Source organism: Heteronotia binoei, chromosome 3 (assembly GCF_032191835.1).
Source record: "Heteronotia binoei isolate CCM8104 ecotype False Entrance Well chromosome 3, APGP_CSIRO_Hbin_v1, whole genome shotgun sequence".
In the NCBI taxonomy this organism is placed as follows: Eukaryota; Metazoa; Chordata; class Lepidosauria; order Squamata; family Gekkonidae; genus Heteronotia; species Heteronotia binoei.
Genome location: NC_083225.1, coordinates 49208918 through 49231507, shown reverse-complemented (window position 1 = coordinate 49231507; position 22590 = coordinate 49208918). Strand labels below are relative to the sequence as shown.

The window sequence follows — 22590 nt, the reverse complement described above, 5'->3', positions numbered from 1 at the left end:
GGCCCCGATGCGGTTGGCCTGGCTGTCGGCGGGGTGGACCCCGCTTTGGCGGGGCAGTTGGAGGCGAGGTGGTCCGGGTCGCCGCACCGGTAACACTTTCGGGCAGTGGTGGGGGTCGAGGTTGTCGGGGCCCGCCGCCCCTCCGCCTTGGTAGGTGTGGATTTCAACCCCTTCTTCGCCAGTTGCTGTCGGCGAAGCCCCACGTGCTGGATGTTGGTCTCGACCTCTCCGGCTAGCTGGATCCACCCGACCAAGGTGTCGGGTCGCCCGTGGCTGTAGCAGCGGTCGAGGACGTTCGGGTTCAGCCCGTTACAAAAAGCAGTATATTTCATAATCTCGTTCCACCCTCTCACTGCCGCGCAGTAGCCCAGGAACTCCGTGGCATACTCGCGAATGGATCGGTTGCCTTGTTCGATGCGCTGGAGGGCTGCGATGGCTTTCTCCTCGCGGAGCGGGTCGCCGTACTGGCGGAGCATGGCGTGCAGGAACCCCGCTACGGTTGCTAGCTCGGGCTTCCTCGCGGTGAACAGCCCGACGTACCATTTGCGGGCTGGACCTCTCAGTCGGGACGCAATGTGGTACACTCGGCTGGCTTCGGTCGGGTAGTCCGCACCCCAGTGGGTAAAGAACGTGTCGCACTGTATGGTGAAGTACTCCACGTCCTCTGGGCTCCCGTCGAAAGTAATTTTCAGCTCTCTCCCCCCCCCTGCGACCGGGGGTGCCGCGGGTTGGGGCACCGGGGCCGGCAGGGCCGGTAGGGCTGGTGCAGCTGGGGCCGGCGGCGCTGGCGGTGCGGGCACGGGGACCGCCGGGGGCGCCGGAACTGGCGGCGCCGGAGGCGCTGGGACCTGCGGCGCGGGGGCCCCCGGGGCCGGAGGCGCCACTGGTTGTGGGGCCGGTGGGGCTGGAGCGGGCACCACCGGCGGCGCGGGAGCCAGCGGGGCCGGTGGAGCCACGGGCGGTTGCCCCAGCGGCAGCCCTCCCACGGGGATCCCCAGGACCGCCGTCTGCAAGGTGCGGAGCTGGTCGTAGATCGCGCCTAGGTTCTGTTGCATCTCCTCGGCCATCATAACTCGGGAGGCGTGTACGTCGTTGTGAATTTCCCGTACATAGTCGAACAGGTCGTTGCGGAGGCTCCGGACCGGGTCGTCCCCGCCTCGCGGTTCTGGACCTTCGCCCTGGTCGTCGTCTCCGTCTCCGCTTGCCCCGTCGCCCAGCATACTTCTGTACCGCTGCTCCGCCGCGTCGATCGCCGCCGTGGACTTCCGCGGGCTCCAGGATCGGGGTGCAGCGAACGCGTCCACCGAGAAAGGTGCGGGCACCTTAATCTTGCGCCTCACCCCCGTCACCTTCGGGTCGAGCGGCGGGTCCTCCGTTGGAGTGGTGGGCTCTCCGTTGTCTGGAACCTTTGCAGCCATCGGGCCGGGTTTCCAGTTCAGATAAGCTCCGAAACAATGGGATCACTGTTATAATGTCAGAACTTAAGAACTCCAGGCAGATCCCATACTTAGTTTCCAAGCTAGGATTTTATTAGAGAGAACTAAGAACTGTTAGATACAAGGTACAAGATAACAGTGATGGCGAGAGCCAGCACTGGCCCAGTTTTATATAGTAAAACAAACAACCCACAAAGCTTTAATTCACACCGTTACAGGCACATCTGTCTTCCCACCAGTGCTATCAGCAAAGACGTTGCCTCCTTACTCTGAAGGCCACACGATTCGGCTTCAAAGGGTGTCAGTGTGAGAAAGTACAGAGATACAACATTATTCAGTCTACAGCCCCCAAATACTTTGGATACCATCGGGGCAGGGTTAACTACTACTCAGGCACTTCAGGTTAAGAAAGGTTACAATATGGGGTCGGTCTGGTTCAACGCTCAGGTCCACTCTATGCATACTTGCCAACCATCAATTATACTGGTTCTACATTAAGCTAGCAATAATGAAGTTACAAGTTCTGACAACAATAATGACAAACAGTGAAACATTCCTATGTATTCTGAAGACGCCCTGGCCAGGATAGTGCAGCTAGCCTGAAGTTAAGCAGGGTCAGCCCTGGCTAGTATTTGCATGGGAGATCTGAGGAACACCAGGGTCATGATACAAAGGCATGCAATGGCAAATCACCTCTGAATGTCTCTTGCATTGAAAATCCAATGGGATCGCTCTAAGTCAGTGACTTGACAGCACTTTCTACCACCACAATTTTGAAGACACTTGCAGGTTCAGTCAAGTACTTACATTCATGGTGGCATTGATCTTAGCAATGCCCTCATCATCTGTTGGAAACTGATATATCTGGACTCCATTACTGACCAGCTCACTCATTATTTTGATCTTAAACTTCTGCAGTTCGGATTTAGAAAGCGTATCTGCTCTGGCTATAACTGGAATGATATTCACCTATTAAAGACACAAGACATTACAGCACTATAATTTTCCAGAACATTTTAGGTACAACAGTTTTCACTGTTCTGAACACTTTAGGTACAACAGTATTTTCACTGTTTTATATGTGTTTTAACTTAAAAAAAACTCTTTTAAAAGTTCTTTTAATGTAGGTTTGGAAGGGGTGATTATTTTAGTAGTTTTACAATGTAATTTTATTGTGTATGCTTTAAATTGTTCACCAGCAAGCAATAAAGTTGCTTTTTAAACAGCAATTTACCTATTAAACAGTGTGAGAAAAGAAAAAAGAGTAGAAGTAAACACACTATGCATGTGGCTTCCATTCAGATGTATAGCTCATTTTAAGTCTGGCCTATATTAATATGAAGATTTTGGTAGTTTTAAATGCAGAACAGGTAAGAACAGTTTTAAAATATATCAGTGTTAATTCTTTCCAAACTGTGCCATCATTAACAATTAAAGTCATGTTTTTGCAAGAAGCTGTTGTTTTGCCTTCTTCATTTACAATACAAGCATATTACAATACATTGCAAAGTGAACTATATCTTTGAACTCCTAAAGACATTTCTGGAATACCTTTAAATATCTGAAATGGGATTTAGGGTTACCAACCTCCAGGTGGGGCCTGGAGATGTCCCACTTTTACAGCTGATCTCCAGCTGACAAATATCATCTCCCCTGGAGAAAATGACTGCTTTGAAGGGTGAACTCTATGGCATTGTACCATGTTGATGCCCCTTCCCTCTCCAAACTCCACCCTCTCTCGGATCCACCTCCAAAGTCTCCAAGTATTTTCCAACATAGACCTGGCAACCCCAGGGTTGGATCTGGGGGGGGGGGGCAGAGAGGGGTGCTTGCCCCAGGCGCCGACAGAGGGGGCACCAAATTGGGTATGGAGCCCATTGTATTCTATGGGACCATAAAATAGAATGGCCCATAAGGGGGCACCATTTTTTGATTTTGCCCCCCCCCTTCAAAAAACATGTAGATCCGGCCCTGGGCAACTCTAATGGGATTGCATAATGAGGAAAGCTTGTTTTCTTGTCTGCCTGCCATTCAGTTCAACATGTTGTTTGCAATATAATGTACATTTTATAGCCTTCCGTGCTCATAGATGTTTTCTTGTACGCAGTCACAAGGTCAAACATTAAATTTAAATCTTCCCTATCCATTTTTATACTGGGTTTCTAGCTAGCCAGAAGGGCAGTTTCTGGCACCATATATTTTACTGTAAGAATGTCTCTAGTTATGCCACATGAGAAATTCAAGTTAAGGAGGTTGGTTGACATGGTGTGAATGGGTGGAGGTGAAGGAGAGGCTGGAAGGGGCCATACCACCCTATTCCTCCAGCCATGACCTCTCCCTATTTTTATGCTCGCTAAGCATTCAGTTGCAATCTGGACTAATAAAACAGGTTTCTATGTGGGGTTTTTTTTGTTTACAGAAGCAAAAACAGACAAATTATCAAAAACCATGCTGTCTATCAAATGAGTTACTGCTTTCAAATCCACCTGCTATTTTTAACACAAAATTGTGCACTGATTAAAATAATTTGTACTTTTTTTAAAACACAGATTTGTCTGAGGCTTAAAGGCAGCCTGTCACGAAAGGAAGATACCATTGTTCTGTCTCTCGCATTAATTATTCCATGGGTTTAAGTAAACATTTATTTCTCTACAACAGTTTAACCTGCTTTCAGTGATTAAATACTGATTAAAACTGCCACATATACAGTTACAAGGTTATTTATAGCATGGCTTATTTACAGCGGGAAATTAAACTGTGCATCTCAACACATATCAAAACATAACTTTCATGAAATATCTTTATTTACCATGCTACCACTTACCTATTATATCTTGCTTAGAACCTCAAATTGTGATGGATAATGTCAAACAGTGCTACAGGCTCTGCTTGGAGTCAGCTTCTGACTGGTTTAATATTGTGTAATTGTCAATGAGACAACAATAAACCAGAAATTGGGCTGTATCACCTAGCTAGGGGCTTGCACTATTAAGCACTCCTCCATACAACAACAAATCTTTGGAGACAGAAAAACAACAATTTTCTATGTACTGGGAATTTTGGGAGAGTCAGCATCACATAAGCAATTATAACCATGGATGCTGATACTGAAGGGTTAAGATGTAGGTTTCTTGCCTCAGTGAGATGTTCCCTCTAAGCTGTGGAGTGTTATGAGCAAAAATTCGACTGCATGAGCTAAAAGAGCTACTAGCATTAAAGTTGTGAGTGAGCCAACATTTGACTATTGTGTAAATTAGTTTTTTAAATTATTCCCATAAGCTTTTTAAACTCTCAGAATGAATTCTTTTAAACTATATTTTAAGAATGATTTAAACATTATAAGTGAAAGATTAAGTCAAATTTCATTACAGAAAATGTTTTAATTTAAAATCTCTCTTCTTCCTTTCTCTGTTTTTCAGAAATTATAAACTTTGTCAATATTAATATTATTCCCACTAGACATATGCAGTTTAATTCTCATTAAGTTCTCTGGGTGATCTATATCTAGCCAATTTTTAATATTAATTTTAACGGCATTCATCAAGCTAAAACCTCTCTTGCAATCAGCACTTCAGGCTTAAAAAGTTCCAAACATCTAGAAAAAAAATTAGTTCACTTACCAAATACATACTTCACAAAGAGAATTTACTTCCCAAATTAATGCTCCAAAAAGGGAATTCACTTTCCAAATATAGGATCAGTCAGATTGGGTTTGCAACCCCAGATTCCAGCAGGTCTATCTTCAAGGAAGTCAGGAACAGGAGGACTGGTTCATCCTATGCTTGTTGCAGAAGCCCCACCAAATCAACTACCTCACCTCCAAGCCACTGTGCCTGGGATTCCAAGCCTTCTGCAACTTTGCTAGAGTCGCCCTCTCCACCTGGCCTCAAGGCCCACTCTCTCCAGGCTTCCCCTGCCACTATGGCTGCTGCCTGGGGAGGGGGGAAGGGAGCATGCCACTCACAAACCAGGAGTCAAAGGGGATCTTGCTGAAGTGGTTCAAGCTGCCAAAGGTGTAGCAGTCGTATGCAGTGCCAGAGCAAGCCAAACCTCACTGTGCAGCCACTGGCCTTTAGCAGCTCCATTGCCAAGCACCGCACTTGGCCCTACCTGGATAGCCCCAGCAAGCCTGATCTCATCAGATCCCATAAGCTAAGCAGGGTAAACACTTGGATGGGAGACCTCCTTGGAATATCAGAGTCCAGTGGACTCTATTCAGCCTACTCTCTGAATATCCTCCATGCTCCCAGTATGGGTCACTCACCAGAGGTCACCATGACTTCCAGGTGCACACACACACTCACATATGCATAAAAAAATTAAAAACCCTAAAATTCCATGCCAAGTGCTGCACTCCTTAAGAATATAGGCAGGCATGAGGAAGCTGAAGCTGCAGACTGCCACCAGGCAGTAGGAGAGCAGCACCCAGAAGCCACCATCCTGGGCACAGCTTGGCAGGCCCAGCAATACAGCCAAAGCCACCACTGAGCACTCCAGCACCGAATCCACGTGGCCACCTGTGCCTTTCTTCTGGTGCGCCAGTTTTGGAGGGCTCAACCAGTGCTCAATGCAGAGGAGTTGCCCTCGCTGTTCTGCTGCCTAGCCTCGGTCACTAAGGGAAGCTGGGTGCCACCCACAGCCATGTGAGGCAGCAGGCCAGCCACACATATGCCCAACAGCCGGACCAGGTGCACCCTGTGCTGAGCCAAAAATCTGTGCCCTAAGCACTAAAAAATTGTGCACCAGCACACATTAGAACAGCTTACCGAGAACATTGATGAGACTACACCACAGTGAATGCTCAAAAGGCTGAATCCAAACAGGTCTGGGGCAATAATGACTGGCAAACAAATTAGGGATTAATCTTGCTCAGATTATTGTCCTAGAGTTGTAATTACCTATAGGATCATTAAATTATGGTCATAAAAATGAAGCTTTACAAAATTCGTGCTTTACACAGAACTAGCTGGAGCACATGATTTTCACTGCCTCTGAGGAGTACTTGCTTTAGTTAATGATATTTGATCTTAAAAGTATAATATGCAGTTACTTTAATTAACAGGGAACATCTTGTACTATGAAATGACAGCAGGAAAAAATGCTGATGTAAATGCTACAGCTCTGTCCAGAACAGCTGCAATATTTAATAAGATCCATACTAAACTGTTATAAATCAAAAATAATGAAACTGGAAGTAGGCATGGGTCATCAGACAGAACTGTGAAAGGCCAATCTCTCCCTCTGCACCAGGGGTGGGGACAGTCCGTCCCGAGGGCTGTTTATGTCTCTTGAGACCACTTGGTCTGGTCCTCGGGAATTGCTGGGCCAAGATGAGCCATGTGGTGGCTTCCCTGGGGCCTGGCTGGCTGGTGAGGATCGTGAGGCGCAGCTGCACTGTGTAGCAGCCTCTGCGGGGGCCAGCTGGTCAGCAGAGATCGTGGGGCCCAGCTGCACAGCAGCCTCCCTGGGGCCTGACTGGCCAGCCAGGATCGCTGCTTGGCCTGGAAAAGTCACTGTCACAGTTCTGGTAAGTTTCCTCCTCATTTCTTTAGTTCCCTTTTTTTCTATTTCTTCTCCCCATTTCTTTGTTTCCCCTTATTTCCCTTTGTTCCCCCATTTCTTTAGTTCCCTTTATTTCCCATTACTAAAAAAGGCCCTGGTTATAGGCATTTGTCTAGGGCGGTGGGTGTATGTGTGTGTGTATGTGTGCCAAATTAGGCTCTCCCCACATGACTTCAAATAGAAAAACAATTATTTGCATTAATTTTGCCAGCCTAAACTGTTCTCCCTTGATGGAGCACTGTTTTTAAGCTGACAATTTTGTATGGCCTGTAAATGATGTTATAAATATCCAAAAGGCCCTCGGCAGAAAAAAGGTTCCCCACCCCTGCTCTACACACAGTTAACTGCTATTTACAAAGAGTTGCAAGCGCTGACCATACATGCACAGCAGGGCTGTCTCAGGGTTAGCAATAGCATATAAAGCACTCCCATGTGCCAACTGAGTTCTACCTGCCATAGTTTACAAGAAGACGATGAAGACAACAAAGAAGAGAAAAGAAAAAGTAATAGTGGTGGTGGTAGTGGTGTTCAACACACACATTGGGTCTCATTGGCAGTCATAATCTCAGATGTAGATCAGATGATATTGCAACCCACAACAGGGCTTCATTTAGAATACACAACAAGACAGCTAGTCATGCACTCTGTTGAATGTAGCCCCCTTAAATTAATCCATTTTTCATTAGGCTGTATTGATGCTGTCTCCCACCACACAGGGGGATTGTAAATTCTTAGAAATGTAACCAAATAACAAAAGGTCTCTTGTCCAAAGCAGAAATTCTGAGAAATTGCTTTAAAGCACAACCTACAAGGTGCATATTAATTTCAACTCCAAAAGTCATCAAATCTGTTTTAATTTTATCTGATGATAGATGTCACAAACTTCAAAGCAAACAGTTAATGGTAGACTTCACCAATAGCTGGCATTGTCAGTAAGCAAAAGACAAATTTCAACATGTGGGTTAGGTGACAGACACGGAGCTTGTTGGTACCAGCTAGTTCCATTTCTTTTCTTACAACTGCCTCACTGAATATGAAGTGCAATTGTGTTAAGCTACAGCACAAACCGGACAGTATTAATAATGAATGACTGCCACTGTCTTCCACTACAGTGCATCTTTGCAACATCTGGCATGGGGAATGTAATCATTCACTAGATGTCTAAAGGCAGTTTATATAGTTGTTTGCAGCTATTTTGATGATTTATACAATTTAAGAAAACATTTTTGTTTGACCTACCATGCAGTCCTAAGCATGATATGATTTTTAGATTACCTAGTTATCTTTTTTTTGGGGGGGGGGGCACTGTGTGACACAGAGTGTTGGACTGGATGGGCCATTGGCCTGATCCAACATGGCTTCTCTTATGTTCTTATGTCTGTAGTGAAGTATTAGTATGCTGTGGACATGTCCTTAAACACTCCTGGATTATTGGTATATTGATTATGAGGGCACTGAAGGGAAAGCTAATCTTTCTCCATACAAGATGTAGTTATTAACTTTTTTGCTATTTTTCTAACTTTTAAAATTTTATTAAACACTTACAAAACAATGAAACCACAAAAAGAAATACAACTTGCAACACTATACCGACAACAACAACAAAAATTCAGTGATCCACTGTACAATTACAAACAGGATCAAACCACAATTACCCATTAGAGCCTAGAAATGTTTCAGCTTTAACCCAAGCACATCCTAGCCAACCTCAACAATCTATAAAGAGTCTTTTTACTCTTTCACATCTTTGCTGTATTGGACTGATTCTTTCTACATTATTTAGAGCTAAGTCTGATCAAGACCTGCAGTTCAAACTCGATTGCACTGTTTATTTGGATGTCTCATCCTGTTGATTGAATTTGACTTACACTATGTAATCTGCCTTGAGTCCCAGTGCAAAAGGCAAACTATAAATAATATAAATAAACAAGTCACCTTAATTTACAGCTCTGTTCACAATAATGATTTCAAAGTGACTAACTATATTTAAACAAACTTTGGATAAAGGACAGTTTACTCAACTTTACCTCTGTGATCTGCAATGTTTATTTTTACTGAAACGTTCTTTCAGTCTTACTAGTAACATGATACATCACACAAGTAAGATTGCAAGTCTAAATGTCATGCTGAATTTATTTATATAAAGCTACTATCTTTTAAATATCCTGTGTGGAGAGTAAGAGATAAAGCTGTAACACTGAAGTTTGACTGATTTTGCTAAAGTTAGTTTTAAAATCTTACCTTGCTATCAAGATTTTTCATGGTTAATAAATCCAGAGTTTTAAGTGAATGCCCTGTGGGAGTAATGCAGTAAAGGCACACATGGATGCGAGTGTCATGGTAATTATATAAGGAGCGTTTAATTTTCAGCTCTTCCTGGAGATAGGCTTCAAACTGTGCATCTATATAATTCACTATTGGCTGATAGCTGGGAGGAGAAAAGATAAGCAGACAGGAGTTTCATTCACATTAACTGCTGTACACAAGCTGCCAGATGGTGGTAAAATAACAATGGTATAAGATAAATCTTACTTTAATTTATTGTTACTAGTAAAAAAACCTATAATATGTACCAATGATCCTCTTGATCAGAATATTGTTATTGAAATCTCAAACTCCAAACCCAAAAATCCAACACAAGTTTGTCATGCTTTCAAAGGGACTTGCACATAGAATAAGTGTTAAGTGTGCAGACTCTTATCTGGGAGAACCGGGTTTGATTCCCCACTCCTCCACTTGCACCTGCTAGCATGGTCTTGGGTCAGCCATAGCTCTGGCAGAGGTTGTCCTTGAAAGGGCAGCTGCTGTGAGAGCCCTCTCCAGTCCCACCCACCTCACAGGGTGTCTGTTGTGGGGGAGGAAGGTAAAGGAGATTGTGAGCCGCTCTGAGACTCTTTGGAGTGGAGGGCGGGATAGAAATCCAATATCTTCTTCTTCTTCTTCTAGAAGTCCAAAGGGTGCTTTAGCTTCATTTATCCTAGTAACTAGGCATAATTAACTTTCATGGGATTGTGCTAATTGTTTGGAAGTTAATTACTTCCAAGAAAATGGCCAGGATTCAAAGAATCATTGTTCTGGCCCCTAAAACAAGTTTTTTCGTCAAACGGCCAACTGTTCCATGCCTTTAGCGAATGAAGGGCATTTCAAACTCAGATTTTGATAGGGCGTTGGATCAGCTATTCAATGAAAACACTCAAAAATTTCACTGGACACATGCAAGCCTTTGAACAAGCATAATGGAGCTCTTTTTCTAGTACTGGTGGATGTTTTGTAAAGCAAAAAAAAAAAAAAAGACTAATATAATGAGTATACAGATCAATAAATAAGGCCTGACCTGGATAGTTCAGGCAAACCTGATCTCATCAGATCTTGGAAGTTAAGTAGAGTCAACCTTGGCAAGTACTTGGATGGGAGATCTCCAAGGAATACCAGGCCAGAACGCAGAGGCAGCCACCTCTCTGAATCCTTCTTCCCAGCCCCACTAGGGGTCACCAGAAGTCAGCCATGACTTCCAGGCATGCACATGCAAAAAACCCTTTAAAAATGTTTAAAACAAGGCCAATCTTACTACTAAGAAACAAACAATGGAAAACCTAACCTAGCTACTTTAATTATTAATTAAGGATGCAAACTGATTAACATTAATTCAGCAGTGTGCCCACTGCAATAGCATTCCCACTGTAGCTGCAACATAAGCTTGAAGAACTTCATGTGAGAACGGCCCATTGGACTTACCGTGAGGGGTCCTTCTCCTCAGAGGTTCGGAGGACATCTCTGTGGGTTATTCCTACTGTCCCTTCAGGGAGGCAGGAAACACTTTTTTCACCCTCCTGTTGGCGCCTTCGGAATAACCCCGCCCTCAGTTGTGGGACTCCGAAAGCAGTATTGTCTTCCCTCTAACTAGAAGGACTATAAACACAACTAACAACTTATACTACAATATAAACTGTAACCTTGAACTCCGATAGTACTGAAAGTAACGCAGTACAAGGGAGAAAAGCTGAAGTAAGTAGAACCTAATGAGATATAAGCGATGAAGATAAATTTGGGAGTGGCGAGATGTCCTCCGAACCTCTGAGGAGAAGGACCCCTCACGGTAAGTCCAATGGGCCGTTCTCCCTCAGAGGTTGTCGGACATCTCTGTGGGACCTACCAGAGCAGTCCCCTTTAATCAGGTGGGTCTTCATCGCTGACCTCCCCCAAAACATGCTGTAATACCTTTCTCCCAAATGCTGCATCTGCTGATGCCATGGAATGGATCTTATAGTGCCTTATGAATGTAGACGGAGAAGACCAAATAGCAGCTCTACACACCTCCTCGACTGAAGCCCGATTCAACAGTGCCGCGTTTGTGGAGGCACTCCTAAGCGAATGGGCAGTAATTCCGCTAGGAACCTGCAACCCTGATGCCCTATATGCTTCACTGATACAGGCCTTTAGAACTGCACTAATTGACGAAGTAGACATCTTATCCCCAGCTCTTGGAAGCGAGATGTTGATAAACATGTAGTCAGTTTTCCTAATGGACTCAGATCTTAGAATGAAAATCTTTAAGGCTCTGCGCACATCTAAGGTATGCCAAACTATCTCCTTTGGGTGTTTGGGTTGTGGACAAAAAGTGGGTAGGTAAATTTCTTGTGTGCGATGGAACCTGGAAGCAGCCTTAGGAAGGAAGGAAGGATCCGTGCGCAGAACCACCTTTTCTTTGTGGAACACGCAAAGACCCGCCTTCACTGATAAGGCCCCCAGTTCCGAAACTCGACGTGCAGACGTTATGGCTACCAAGAAGAGAGTTTTCATTCGCACCCATTTTAATTCCACCTCTCGAAGAGGCTCAAATGGCTTCTTTGTAAGCGCTGATAAAACAGTATGGAGCCGCCAAGATGGAAAACGATGGACTGTCGGAGGTGACTTCAAATTCGCCCCCTGCAAAAATAACTGGATGTGTGGATGTTGAGAGAGCCTGTACCCTCCAACAACCGGTAAGACGGTGGACAGGGCAGCTATCTGCCTTCTTAGAGTAGCTGGTTTCAACCTAGACTCTAGGCCCTCTGTAAGAACGCTAGTATCTCCGCAATGGAAGGGGTAAGCGAAGAAACCTTTTTCCTACGACACCATCGGACAAAAGCCTTCCAAGTTGTGTTGTATATACGAACAGTGGAAGGCCTTCTTGACGCTAGCATAGTGTCCGTCACCTCAGGTGAGTAGCCTAGACTTCTGAATGCTTCCCGCTCAATCTCCACGCGGTCAAGTGAAACCACTCCGGGTCGGGGTGCCACACCGGACCCTGATGGAGCATGTCGGGAGATACTGGCAGCGACAGCAGAAGGTCTATTGATAGCTCTGTCAACATTGAGAACCACGGACGCCGTGGCCAATAGGGAGCTACCATGATGATTTCCGCCTGTAGAACTCTCACCCTCCGCAGAACCCGAGAAACCAGAGGGACCGGAGGAAACGCATACAAGAGACCTGGAGGCCATATGGCTGTCAAGGCGTCTGTCTGTTCGGCCTCTGGATGGAAGAACCTCGTGAAATACCTTGGTAGCTTTGCGTTTGTGTCTGAAGCGAAAAAATCCACCTCTGGTTGACCCCAACGTTGGCAAATGATATCGAATATGCCTGTGCTGAGGGCCCACTTGCCTTCGCAAATTGTCTGTCTGCTTAACCAGTCTGCCTGTATATTGTCCTGGCCTCTGATGTGTTCTGCCCTTAGGGAGGCCAGATTCTTTTCTGCCCATGTCAGAATCTTTGATGCTTCCCTGTGCAACTGCGAGGATCTAGAGCCCCCTTGATTGTTCAGATATGCCTTGGCTGTTATGTTGTCCGTTCTGACCAGAACGTGTTGCTGATACAATTGTGTCCTGAAGGCAACCAGAGCTAGACGAATGGCTCTGATTTCCAGGAGATTGATGGGAAGCAGACCCTCGGGTTGTGACCACCTGCCTTGGACTGGTTTGTCCTGAAGAGTGGCCCCCCACCCCCCCAGGCTGGCATCTGTGAACAGCTCTAGGGATGAGGGAGGATGGAACAATTTGCTCTGGCGAAGATGAGACAAGTCCGTCCACCATTGTAAGCTCCTCTTGACTGTTAACGGAATTATCAGATTTATGTCCTTTCTCTCCATGATCTGAAGTTGAAATGGCCGTAGGAACATTTGAAGGGGTCTGGAATGGAATCTGGCCCATTGTATCATATCTATGGTCGAAATCAAAAGTCCCATTAGTTTGGCAAGCAACATCAGTCGTGATGATTGGCTCTGGATGACCCTGATAGCCAAATCCCTGATGGTCCTGGCCTTGGACAGAGGCAGAAATAGCGAGTTGCACGTGGAATCGATCATTGCCCCTAGATGTTCCAACCTCTGGCTCGGCTGAAGCGAACTCTTTGCTATGTTCACCAAGAACCCATGTGACTGGAGACACTGAATGGCCAGAGCTGTATCCCGAAGAGATTTCTCTTTGTTGTTGGATCTGAGTAAGAGGTCGTCCAGATAGGGGTGAATGTGGACCCCCTGCTTTCTCAGCTGGACTATTGGGTTTACTAAAATCTTGGAGAAAACTCTGGGCGCTGTTGACAGGCCAAAGGGTAAGGCCCTGTACTGGTAATGTTGATTCAGTACCACGAACCTTAGAAAACAATGATGAGAAGAATGGATAGGTATGTGGAGATAAGCTTCGGTCAGGTCTATGGAAGTGAGGTACTCCCCTGTCAAAAGTGAGTCCATGATGAATCTCAAAGTTTCCATTCGGAAATGACGTACCTTGACGTAGCGATTTAGAAACTTGAGGTCCAAGATGGCCCTCCAGTCGCCATTCTTCTTGAGTATGGTGAAAAGAATGGAGTACACACCTTTCCCCCTCTCCGACGCCGGGACCGGTTCTACTGCTCGAATGTCGAGAATATGTTGGATTGCCTTTGTAGTAATGAGAAGCTTGTGCTTCTGCTTGGGGGTAGGTGATCTGACAAATCTGTCTGGTGGAAAGTGGTGGAACTCTATTGAATACCCCTCTTGTACAATTTCTAAAGACCATTGGTCTGCCTGGGAGGCTTTCCAAGTCTCTGCAAAATGGAGTAGTCGAGCTCCCACTGGTATGTGACTGTAGTCATGCCTGCTTGGACTTGGCCTCTCTGTCAGGCTTGTCCATCTTGGAGAAGTTATTACGATTGAATTTGGAGCCGAATGAACCTCTCTTAAAGGAGCTCTTTGGCATTTTCCAATTAAACTTTTTTGAGTCGGTGCGATATCTGGCCAAGGAATGCTGAGTCCGAAAGGACTGAGGACCCCTTTTTTCATTTCTCCGAATGGATTTGGGCATGGCCTTCTTATCTCTAGTCTCTACCAGGATCTTGTCCAAAGCGTCCCTGAAGAGACGATCCCCCTGAAAAGGGTATGCTGCCACTGTAGACTTAGAGAGAAAATCAGCTTGCCAAGCCCGAAGCCAAAGAAGGCGCCTAGCCACCGTAGTGGACGCCATTGCCTTGGAGGCAAATGTCAGGATATCCAAGGTTGCGTCAGCCGAGAATGACGCTGCCTTAAGAATGCGTGAGGCGCCCTCTAACATGCGTGTTGTCCTCTGGTAACATCTGGAGTAGCTTACGTACCCAAACAATGGACGCCCTGGAGACCAGGGAGGCCGCAGAGGATGCCTTCACAATCAAGGCCACAGATTCGTATAATCTTTTCAAGGTTGCCTCAGCTTTTTTGTCCAGAGGATCTCTAAGAGAACCCTGGCAATCCTCTGATACCAGGCCCGAGGACTGTAGAGCTGCTACTGGACCGTCCACAGTTGGGGGTAGTAACAACTCGTTAGTATAAGCAGGGAGTGCGTACAACTTTTTTACTAAGTGAGGGAACTGCTTAAGGGAGGCTGGCTTTTCCCATTCCGCTCTAACCTGCTTCTCAAAGTATTCTGGGAAGGGGAAGACTTGTTCAGAAGTTTCCCCCCTGGGTAAGAACTCAGAATTTCCGCTGGTTCTGGATTTGAACTTCTTTGATTTAGCTGTCTTGGCTTCCTCATCAATGGGCCCCTCCTCAATTTCTAATGCTGAAAGAGTTTTGGCTAACAGAAACTGGTAATCTTCCTGATGGAAGAAACGACTAGCCTGCTCAGGTATTTTAACCTCCTCCTGTTCCTCCTCTGAGAAGCATTCCCCCTCTTCCCTATCCTCCTGATGGGAGCCAGACGCTATAGATTCAGGTTCAAAAAGTAAGGACTGGGAAGAATGCAATGGGGCCTTGCGCGCTGCCTTAGTGGGCCAGGAGAAGGAGCAGGGAGGATCTAAAGGACAGGATGGACCTTGAGGGAGAAGCCCCATTCGGGCGCAAAAGGATCCCATTTCCTCCTGCATAGCTCGCCTAATAAAGAGCATAGCCTCTGGATCCAGAGGGTTGCTCATTCGTACATTACCCCCGTCCTGGAAGACTTCCATTCACGGCTGCAGGTAGTTCCGAGCCTCCGGAGTGCCTGCTCTTAGGGATTGGAAGGTCTGAGAGCTAGGCTCTGCACTTCCAAGATGGCCGCCGCTGTTTGCTGCCGCCCCGAGGTACGTAGTCGGGGCCTCCATTACGCGCCGTTTCTTGGTGCTGGCAGCCGAGGCGTCTGCGGCCGCGTTGGGAAGGGCGCGAACAAGCCGCGAAGGCAGGTCGGCACCTTTGACGAAGGTCGGTGCTGCGAGAGACGCGGCGCGCGACTCTCCCTCCTCATCTGACAGAAAGCCGTCCTTGCTACAAGCCATTTTAAAAACGGCCCAAACTAAACTCCTCTTCTGCCCTTGCTCAGCGAAGGTAAGGAGAAAGGGGAGGGAGAGAAATAGATATGGAAGGGAAAGAGATAAGTGAAGAAGAGAAAAAGAGAAAAAAGGCTTAGCCTAGCCTTGTGCTGCTGCTCCCTGTAGAGGCAGGAACAAAACTGAGGGCGGGGTTATTCCGAAGGTGGCAACAGGAAGGTGAAAAAAGTGTTTCCTGCCTCCCTGAAGGAACAGTAGGAATAACCCACAGAGATGTCCGACAACCTCTGAGGGAGAAAGGAAACCAGACTTGTACAGAGCTGACTGGGTGGCCTTTGTATCAGTCACAAAGGAACTGCATTCCCTTTCCAAGGCATGTTGTGCACATTTCCAACTGGCTGGCTTTTTTTTAATCAGTCAAGAAACTGCCCTAAAGAACTCATAAAAAGTGCCCTAGGAACTTAATCAGGTTAACTAGGGAGATACTTAAGAGGGATAAGGAGAGTCTAAGCATCAGTGGCATGCAGAAGGTGCCAAGTTCAATCCCTGACAACTCTAAGTAAAATGATCAGGTTACAGGAGATGTGAAAAACATCTAAGACCTTGGACAGGTGCTGCCTGAACAGACAATTCCGACTTCAATGGATCAGTATAAGGCAGCTTCACATGTACTTTGGAAAGGGAAAAAAATCTTGAGAACAAAGCTGCCTGCCTGTTGCCTTTCCTTCATTCTTCAGTCACTTTGAAGTCAGGGATATGTGTCTATATGAGAGCAAAGGTGAGAAAAAGAACCTGCTGCACAACAAGAAACACACACTCCTGTTTACAGGTACATCTGCAAAATCTAAACATCAATATCCATCTCAATATCACCACAAAATGTAAATGTCAGAGTTGTGTTGGCATTTCATTGTGTGATTTCAGATGCAATTACCTGAGCAAGAAAATACTAACCTATCATCTTTGTTTATCTGGTCACCAAATCCAACTGTACTTATAATGGTCAACTTCAAATGAACATTGCTTTCCTGAAGCTCGTATGTCTGAGCTTTAAGTCTTACATTTGGCTGGAAGTGTGTTGACATGCGGTCATCAAAACTCGTATTAAATAAACTTTCAATCAAGGTTGATTTTCCAAGTCCTGTCTCACCTAAAATTACAGAAATGAAAATGCAGATTTACATCACAAAATAATCATACAAACTGCACTCTATCATAAAGAAAATAACTGTATTTCTCCTGACAGAAAATGCATCATGTGCTGTAACAGAACCAAATGACAGCTGCCAGTAGTACATATTTCTCCCTTTCCCCTTATTATGACCTGCTAAGTTCATCTATCAGCCTGCACACACAAATTTACACTTCTACCTCAACACCTTCAGTTTCATTTCTGCCCTGTTCTCCTCACCACATGGGAAAAGCAGTCAAGCTTCAGCAATTCACAGCAGATTGGTTAATATCAAGAACAAGTTACAAACCCACCATGAAGCAATTTTACTCTACAAGAAACCAACTGTGCTAGAAAGTTTCTCCTTTTTCATACTGCACGGACCTTCACTATCACAACAAAACAACTTCACAGTCTATTTCTTATACTCAAAATGTTAAATTTCCTAAATAAATAAGGGATGGGATAAAGCTGGCCTGAAGGCAATTTGCTGAGGGAGCACCGCAGCATTTGCTGCTAATCTGAGTTTTCAAAATATTTCGATTGGATTCTTCTGCAAGTCACTAAAGTCTGAAGGTTTCCTTGAAGATCTGATTCAACTGCCTTCAACCCTGTTTAAGAATTTTGTCTGCACTGATACTGGCTGCTTAGAAAGACAATCAAAATTTAAGGCCACACTAGAGCCACCTACACTATAGGTTCTCAAACACAAGGCCAGCAACTGCTTCACATTAAATCCAACCTCTTGGGAATTTATTATTAGATCCCTAGTATGTTATTTAGCTGTAGGGAAGCAGCTATGGATTGGAGCTGTAGTACTGCACAATAGTGATACTTGATTCTCCTTTCATACTATGCCCTAAACCATATCAGTCACAACCAACCCCTCCCCGCCTCTCCCTCTCCCTCCCCCTCCCCCCCTCTCTATATATGTGGTTAAATTACTCATGAGGGAATACAGTAAGATTCCCAACATTATTCTGGGCCAAAGGAAAATAAATATTTTTAAAAGAATGCCTGTATATATCTTTTCTGACTTCACTTAGCCCTGACAAGCATTCCACCCAAAGTAGAAGTTTTGCATAAAAAGAAATGGACCAACATTTCCATTAATTAAATTAAACATAATCATAAAGTACTTACATAATGTACATCCACATATTTCAAATAAGTCTGGAAACCATATGAATAAATGAGGAATATGATAGATTATCACTCATTTGGTGCTAACCATAATTGGGCCATAACCAATAAAAATATAATCAAAAATTTATTTTTCAGACAGTGTGAGATAATTCTGAATTATAATGTCACTTGACTGTCATGCAGTCAATATCTAACAGAAGGTCGTAATAACTTTATCATGTATCACTGCTATAAACTTTATAACAAGATAGACATATCTGTTTTATAACTCACAGTGCCACACCACAGAAAGGTTACTCACCAATACAGAGAATATTGAAGCAGAAACCCTGATGGACTGATTTGTTAACCAATTGATCTGGCAAACTATCAAAACCAACATGACCAGACAAAGATAAGGTTCGACAATTTTTCTGCAGAAAAGGAATAAGGGGAAATGGTTAAGAAATACAGGGCTATAAGACTGACTCAAAAAAGTCACTAGCAGAGTCAGTGCCAAGTCTAGGCAAGATAACACCCAACATTGTAACAGCTTGTATTTGGATTAATTTTTTTCATCTAAACAAAATTCACTGTGGGTAGATAATCTATCCAGATGTTGAAGAAAGCATCCACAATTACTCAGAATTATGAGGTCAAAGCAATTAGACTTCTTCCAACAGAGCAGATATTTTCAACTTACTGAGTTCCAAGACTAATGGTGGCAGAAAAGTGCCATCAAGTCACAGCTGACTTATGGCAAACCCATATGATTTTCAGGGCAAGAGATTTCAGTGGCAGTTTGCTACTGCCTGCCTCTGTGTCAGGACCCTAGCATTCCTTGGAGGTCTCCCATCCAAATATTAGCCAGAGTCAACTCTGCTTAGCTTCTGAGATGGGGCTAGCCTGGGCTATCCCAGTCATGGTTCCAAGACTAATAATCCAAGAACAATCCAAATAGGCAGCCGTGTTGGTCTGAAGTAAAAGAAAAAAATAGGAATCGATTGCACCTTTAAGACCAACTTACGTAGTTTTATTCAGAACGTAAGCTTTCATGTGCATGCACACTTCTTCAGACGAGAATGAGGTACAGTAAGCAGAGCCACACATAGCTGGTGGGGCATGGAATGCAAAGTGGTACAAAGTTAAAATCCAATCGCAGAATAGTAAAATTAACAAATTCAGAAAACCTTTGATCTGGGTTGCATTAGCGTGGGAAACCATAAAACAGTAACGTCAGAATGTGAGAATGCCTGTTAATTATTCTATGGCTAATAAACCTGGGTCAAAATGAGGGCATTTCTTTCCCAGAAGTTTTTCCTATCCAACTAATTTACCTTTTAACATGTAACATAAATATATACATCATTCTAGTTTGCCATTAGGAAAAAATACATTAAAATATACTGGAAAATGGGTTTAGTATATGTAATGAGATAAACAGCCAATATCCCTTGTTTGAGTATGTCAATACAAAAGCATTATTCTGATACACTATCCTAAAAGAGAAATACATTGGAATAATGTGGCTATATCGCCATACTTGGTGAAAGTGGGTTTAGCATATCCAAGCACAATTTACACCATGGGGTAGGCACCTTGTTACAGGCAAATCTGTTACATTGGGATACAACTACTTTCATTTTTCTATCCTTCAGACCCATTTTTGCTAAATCTCCTTTATTTTTCTACTCTCTCAGAATCCTTCCTTTTTCCAGCCCTATCTCGCTCTCTAATATTGCCCACCTTTTTTTCTGTCTCTCTGTCACTCAGACTCTTCCCTCTTCCACATCACATACACTGCATTCACATGTCACAAACAAATCACTATTTGTTATTATTATTATTATTTATTAATTTATATCCCGCCCTTCCCAACAAGTGGCTCAGGGCGGCTCACAGAGAACAAGCCAGAAATTAATGGGCTCATCATGCACAAATGCTCTCCCTTCTTCTACCCTCATGCAACACAGAAAGGTTAAGCTTCCTTCTTTACGAGGTCTTCAATATGACATAATTTGTTGCAATGTCTGAAGTTGAGCACTTAAACCACTAGTTAGCTTCTCTGCCAACAACCTGTTGTTTTAAAACATAGTTCAATGAAGTTTGCAAACAAGAAACAAACTGTGGTTTATTAACATTTATTATATGTACTTAAGCACTGTCTTTCCACATTAGAGCTCAAGGACACATAATAGGGTTCCTTGGAGGTTTCCCATCCAAGCATTGAACAGATATATACAACTACTAAGCTTCAGCAAGGCTGAAGTGTTGGAAAATGTGCTCTCCAGTCATATGGCAGTGCTCTATCTGGACATGAAAATAAGTGCTGTTAAACTGAAAGGTTCCTACATTAGGGAATACATAATCTCAGTATAGCATGTAAGGGAAGCAGCACAGAAGCCTGAGGGCTGTTTGGCTTGTTCTTGTTGTGAAACATGGTTGGTTGGTTTGTGACATCTGAGTACAGCCAGACAGTCCTGTGGAATGTGGCTACAAGTAAAAGAGAATCAAACTATTCAGGAATCTCTTGCCCTATACATCAGCTAAGAACTGTTCCAGATATTATGACTGCTATTTCTAAGGAAAAGGGAAGTAATCTCCACTACAAAATGACTGGACATGACAGAAGAAAACACTTCACAGCAAACACTTAACATGTGGCTGTCACAGAAAAGAACATACTACACATCTTTAAACACCATCAGGAAACACTACTTTTCACACACGTAAGCATGCTGGTACTGAAATATGCACGTGCAGCTACAAACTATGCCTATACACTGAGTGTATAAAGGGGTCCACAATTTTAGCTAGATTTTCAAATCACCAACTACTCCCCTACCCTGAATTTATGATATGCCCACAAAACTTGAGGGATTACCTCACTCTGCACTTGATTTTGGAGAAACAGTAATAACAAAAATTACTTGCCCTGCTTCTGCCTTCTTTGACACTCAAAGTGTTGGACTGGATGAGCCACTGGCCTGATCTAACACGGCTTCTCTTATGTTCTTATGACACTCAGTACAGTGGCACTCTCCCAAGTTCCCTATTCATAGAAAGAAACTAGAAAAATGGCAAGGTCTTTTCTATCACTTGATGATAAATGGCAGAAGTAGTAGGAGCTGTTCCATTAATTTGTCTCCCTTTTGCCAGTGCCTGGTCTATTTCAAAAGACCTCAGAGGAGAAGAGCTTTGTGCTAGGCATTAATGCAGAGATGGCTGCAGAGGGCCATTGCTGCTGGCAACTAGATTTGTGGACTCCTACTTGTTATTGCAGATTACACCAGTATCAATATGTGTTTTCTACAGCAATCATGAAAGTGGAGCTTCCATCAGTACAGCGCTGGACAAAATGAAAGACCAGTGAATCCACCACATTCAGAAAAAATACACCACGCTTCAGAGTGAATATTTCTTCCTACATGAAGATTATCTTTGGGGAGGGCCGTGAGTTAGTGGCAGAGCATCTGTTTTGCATGTGGAAGATCCTAAATTCAAACCTCAGTTTCTCCAGTTAAAGGAAAGGAAAGGTCCCCTGTGCAAGCACCAGTCGTTTTCGACTCAGGGGTGACGCTGCTTTTCACGTTTTCACAGCAGACCTTTTTACGGGGAGCTTTGCCATTACCTTCCCTGGTCATTACACTTTCCCCCCAGCAAGCTGAGTACTCATTTTACCGACCTCGGAAGGATGGAAGGCTGAGTCAACCTCGAGTCGGCTACCTGAACCATCTTCCGCTAGAATCGAACCCGGGTCATGAGCAGAGGGCTGTGACTGCAATACTGCAGCTTTACCACTCTGCGCCACGGGGCTCTGGTCTCCAGTTAAAAGAGTTAGCTAATACGTGATATGAAGACTATCCCAAACCCTGGAGAGCCACTACTAGTCAGAGTAGACAAAACTGACCCTGACAGACCAATAGCCTGATTCATATAAGACAGTGTCATATATTCATCTCAGTGCAGGAAATAACAGTGTACAAAACTGTCCTGAATTATCAGCTCAAGAGCAGTGAAGCCCAGATAAACTTCCAACCGGGTTAAAAGATAAAATTAACTGGCAGAAAAGCTCAAAATTAAAAAACTGGACTGTTGCAGATCCCTGCATAAAATCATTTCATTAGCAGACTATATGGCATAATTGACAATACTACATCAAACTTCCAAACAATCGCAACTAGGAACTAGCATAAATAACTGAAATAGGATTTCTATTTCAATTAAACAAAGTTTATTCCAATATAGCAAGTATAACACGGGAAAATCTCATATTGATACTTTTCTGGTGTCCCATGCCCCAAGTGTAAGCAAGCAGAAGAAAAATCCTTTTTGACAATATGAGACCGTATTTATGCTCTTCTCATCAAAAGTCACAGTACAAGAACACCACAACATCATCTCAGATAATAAGCTACTGCGCCTAATCCATGGAAGGAAGGCATCAGGCCATTCTATTTTATTATTATTTATATCCCACCTATCCTGCAAGTTGGCTCAGGATGGCTCACAGCACATAGATACACAGTTTCAAAGATTAAAACATAATACTGTGCAAAATTAGAA

General features: G+C 44.2%; 1 protein-coding gene across 1 annotated transcript in view; it reads right to left on the bottom strand.

Moving 5' to 3' along the window:
• SEPTIN10 (septin 10) overlaps window positions 1-21759 on the bottom strand; it is a 45353-nt gene extending 23594 nt beyond the window's left edge. Inside the window, exons 1-5 of the mRNA XM_060235240.1 lie at window positions 21751-21759; window positions 18347-18458; window positions 16683-16878; window positions 9240-9426; window positions 2244-2405 (exon numbers count right to left, since the gene is read on the bottom strand). Of these exons, the coding sequence (XP_060091223.1) occupies window positions 2244-2405; window positions 9240-9426; window positions 16683-16878; window positions 18347-18458; window positions 21751-21759 (666 nt within the window). The remainder of the gene's footprint in view (window positions 1-2243; window positions 2406-9239; window positions 9427-16682; window positions 16879-18346; window positions 18459-21750) is intronic.
• Window positions 21760-22590: the final 831 nt, after the last annotated feature.